General features: G+C 34.8%; 1 protein-coding gene across 1 annotated transcript; it reads right to left on the bottom strand.

Annotated features, from left to right (window-relative positions):
* Window positions 1-592: 592 nt before the first annotated feature.
* LOC145779009 (uncharacterized) lies at window positions 593-4052 on the bottom strand. The gene is made up of 4 exons (XM_082590591.1): window positions 3839-4052; window positions 2176-2884; window positions 1570-1694; window positions 593-963 (listed from the first exon to the last, which is right to left on the bottom strand). Exons 1-4 carry the CDS (start codon window positions 4050-4052, stop codon window positions 593-595), a joined length of 1419 nt encoding a protein of 472 aa, XP_082446717.1.
* Between the last annotated feature and the right edge of the window lie 420 nt (window positions 4053-4472).

Here is a 4472-nt window from a genome sequence, read left to right as displayed (position 1 = left end):
TTCTGTTGCAACAAACACTCATACAGTAATTTAGAAATTTGTTTTAATAAAATCGAAACCCTAATATTTGAAAGTAGCCACAAAGTAGTTTATTTTAGCACAATACATTACGTTCGCAACATTGTCACAATTTTCACATTTTTTAAGGGTTAGCTTTTGTGATACGTATATTTATTAGTGAATACAGACCCTAGTGAACACTTTTTTAAATCAATAAAAGTTTGGATTAATCCGTTTATAATCATATCCAAGTAATTTTAGGTAAAAAATAAGCTAAATTAGGATTATTACAAATACTCGTAATATAGCCTACATAATACTATGGGATGCAATAATAAACCACAATTAATAAGCGGAAAGCAGTGTTAAACGAAATTTCTTGTAAGAGTTATTTTAAGTATATAAAAGATATGGCACTGAAAAAACCCTTGTGTTATTACATGAGTGCGTGAAGCGTGTTTTTGCCTAGCATAGGGTATTTTTCATGTTTTGAAGTCTTGACGCTTCTTGGCATGACAGTTCTGCGATAAAAAAAAAAACTATGCACTTTCAAAAAGTTCCCGTCTATTTCAATGAGGTTGAAAATTGTAAGTTACCGCCTGGATCTTGACAAAGCGGCCATTTTTTTCATCAAATCTCTTTCTTCACTCGGGTTTATATCGTCCATATCTTCTTCACTTTCGGGTAAATTTTGCATATCTGTGTTGGCGGTGACAGGCCTTTGACCAATAAAGTTCCAAACTTTGTTAAAAACGTTTTGGTTTTCCATCTGCTGACGTTTTTTTCTCAGAGCCATGATGTAATCTTCTTCTTGGTGATGAACTTGTCTTCTCACCACGGATAGACGGGACCGTTCTGGCGCTGTGCGTAGTCTGCTTCGTTTGTTGATTTCAGCAACCTTCCTGCTTTTTGATTGTTTTCTTTCGATCATGTCATCCTCATTAGAAGGCTGCGCTTTTCTTCCTGTTTATACAGTTTCAAAAGATGTGAATGAAGAACATCTAAAGTTATTGTTTGATTCTAGTTAATAGGTTTAGTTTGGATTAACATGAGGATTGAGGACTCTACCCAATTGAATGAGGCTACTTATTTTGCAAATAACATTTTGCTTTAAGAACAATATTTTATTTGTTATGGAATAGCAGATTTTTCAAGAAATGTTACCACAAACCATATCACATATTCTATACTGCATACTGCATGGTTATAATTAGCTACAAATTCAAAACAAGTCTTATTTAAAACACCGGTTAAGCTTTTTATCAAGCCACAGACGGCAATTAGCTTCCAAATAACGTTGCAAATTAAGATTTCTTCTGTAGATCACAATTATCACAAACAAAGTGTGCAAATAAATTAACACTAAGTACGTGCTAAAAAACCACCGTTCTAGACGTATGGAATGCTGAACCAATTTGTTACACTAATGCTTGAGTTTTAGCTTTATCCCTATCTACGTGTGGACTGAGACCTACGTAGGCTATCTTGCTGATAAAAAACGATTTTAGGCCAAATGTTTGAATTGTAATTAATAGAATTGTAACTCAAGATCACATAACTTGATCTTACGTGATGAAATGTGTAAGGGCATCTCTTCTGTGCATCTGGTAGTGCTAGGGTGCTGGAGCGAGCTTCTTTTGTTCTTCTGATGTTGAGAGCTTGTGTGTGGTGTCGATGAAGTGATGAATATATCACTGCAAAATTAATGCAAAGATATGCTATTGAACCATTCACGCTGTTTCCTTGAAAAGACCTGAAAACTTCAATGACCAATTTCTTTTTCCTCTCGGCATCAGTGCAGACCCTATGGCATTTTTGTGAATAAAAACTAAATGTCGACTGTATTTAGTTACATTCTTCCCAAGCGCAGGCGATTAGAGGAATTCGTTAAGGATCATATTGCATTTTAACCAGCGCAAGCAGCCAAAACCTAATCTAAAGCGGTTCCATCTGTAGACCATAAAGATAAGGGTCAAGGCAGCTATAATATGAAAACCAGTCTGTTGACTTGAAACGATGTTTCTTCCTCCATCTGTAGAACTAAATTATGGAAAGTGAGTTCAGTCATACCTTGAACATGAACATGAAGCATGAACGACTAAGCCTGGAACGGGCATGGTACACAAAGCAAAAGAATATTCATATGCAAAAATTAAATATAGAAAAAAGCCATACTTGCAGTTCTCGTGTGTCGACCTGTTGTTTTCAACGTTGGGTTCTAGTGCACTACTTTGAAAAGAATTCCGGGCTTTCCTGCCATTATTTCCACAAAGACCGGGCTTTAAACTCATTGGTGGCTTTGGTTCTGATTGCCTGCGTAGAATCAATTGTTGGCCTAAGAAAACATTTGGAAACTTTTGTTCAAAAGTTTTTGAAACTGACGTGGAATTATTTGGAACGGGGATGTATGAGCTATGCTGATTGTTTGTATTAATCCTTTCTTCTTCTGTGACTGTTTCCGACAAGGATGCGATCGATGAAGAAGACGCATTGTTGGAAACCGTCGAAAGAGTTTTTGCGTTTTCTCTACAAGCTGACATTTGGTGAAAACTTTTGTTATTGTTGTAGGCAATGGGTGAAAGTTCGTTATTAACAATGTCGGCATTGTTTTCATGGCGTCTCGAAGTGCCATTGTATTGGAGAGAAGCTTGCGATGCATCTGAATCTATGTCTTCTTTTGCTTCGTTTTTTTGAACAGGTAAATTCCTTTCTGTACAATTCTTTGTGCAATGTCGAGTCGCTAGTAACTTAGTTCGTTGGTATCTGTTATGTATTCCTGTTCCGTGCAGCAAACCATCGGTAGAAAGAAAGCTCCCAAACATATTGACAAATTTAAGGCTTTTTTGATTGTTTTTCAAACACTTTTCAAAGTCAACTTCCTTGTCTGAAAATACATGGATTTAAATTAATTAATTTAAAAACAAAAAAATCGCAAAGATTTGATTAAAAATTTTTTATTGCATAGACTTTGCAATTGCATTCATGATAGAATTGATGAATGTAGAAACATTTATCTTCTAATAATTGAGGAATCTATTCTGCGCTGTAGCATATTGACCGCGTTTGCTCAGTGAGGCTGCCCGTTTAAAAATTATACTTGCAACTTATCACAAGCTACCTGCAGTAGTTATGAACTTATTTCGATATTTTCCCAATGTAATTCCTAACTTTATGTGAAAAAGTGTTTTATTATCTATTATGACCATGGAGACTAGGGTGGCTCGTTTTTGACCTTTTTTTAATTCTTTCGGGGTAGTGGGGAAATGGTGCCAATGAGTGTGAAAAAACGCTCATGACAAAATTTGAGATTCGTAACAAATTGTCTTCAGCCTCCTCATGAGGCTCAAAATCAAAAAAGGGGGTCAAAAACGCAATTTTTTTAAAAATATTTTTAGTTGGGGTAGATACAATAATGTTTAGATATATCTAATTAACCTAAAAAAAAACTGAAGTCATTTGAATTATTCCTTCAGTTTCCTCACAGTTTCTGAAAATTTCCATTTTGCTGAAAATTTTGCATTTTGTTTGTGGTTACATAACCACAAACTTCGTCAGTGACGTAAATTCAAATAAAAAACGTCACTTTTTTCTACCAAATTAACCCAATTTCATTAAAAAATGACGCAACAGCTCAGGGCAGGTCTATAAAGAGAAATGCAATGACGTTTTGTTGTTTTGTGGTTGTTTTGTTGTTCAAAAACGAGCCACCCTAATGGAGACGAACCCTTTCCTCATGGCAAGGTAACTGCAAAAAACCATCTTTCCAATATTGAGGATAAGTTTTTGTAATGACACCAAACTATTATTTTGCATCAAATGGTTAAAATTTATCACTTACCCATTGAGTCATTGTTTAACATTTGCTTTTCCATTAGGAGTCTAAATTTTTCGTCTTTGAATTTTTTGCATTCTGATTTCATGACCACCTGTGTCTCCATCATTTTGCGAAGATATCTTCGACGCTGCACTTCCAATGAAGCACAATAGCTAATGTATCTATTTTCAATCGCTTGATTAACCCGCTTAATTCGATCAAACTTTTGGCCTTGCATCTTGTTTGTGAAAACTAATTTCTTTGCTGTATGTGAGCTTTCTTTATGTTTAATATAAATTATAAATCAAACTCAGAAGCATTTCTGTTTACTTGCTGAAAACCTTAATGATGCTTCTTGAATGAGCTTACAATGTCTAGCCGAGAAGAATAAAATCTACACTTTATCAAACTTTTTCGCAAGATATTTTTATTCTTCAAGCCCTACACACGTTTTATCCGGTATTTTCTGGTCAATGGAATTTCTCTCGGGAAAAGCATTTGTTTGTTTAACTAAATAAAGAGTATGAGGTATTAAAAAAACAAAATCATACTTGAAAAGTCTTGTGTAAGCCTTTTGGTGGCACACAATACCCACAAAAGCAACACCTTAGCTATGATCTTTTTAATCGCAGTCATAACAAAAAAATTCAACTTACTT

The sequence above is a fragment of the Aplidium turbinatum genome, chromosome 10, assembly GCF_918807975.1.
Source record: "Aplidium turbinatum chromosome 10, kaAplTurb1.1, whole genome shotgun sequence".
In the NCBI taxonomy this organism is placed as follows: Eukaryota; Metazoa; Chordata; class Ascidiacea; order Aplousobranchia; family Polyclinidae; genus Aplidium; species Aplidium turbinatum.
The sequence above is the reverse complement of the archived record's forward strand: the minus strand, read 5'-3'. Positions and strand labels throughout refer to the sequence as shown.

Bases quoted from the DNA above. Each gene is read 5' to 3' on its own strand.
- LOC145779009 (XM_082590591.1), bottom strand. From the start codon at position 4,052: ATGCAAGGCCAAAAGTTTGATCGAATTAAGCGGGTTAATCAAGCGATT. The intron at 2,885-3,838 runs GTAAGTGATAAA...ATGTATTTTCAG, and splicing joins GTTAAACAATGACTCAATGG to ACAAGGAAGTTGACTTTGAA. The intron at 964-1,569 runs GTAAGATCAAGT...CTGTATAAACAG, and splicing joins GCCCTTACACATTTCATCAC to GAAGAAAAGCGCAGCCTTCT.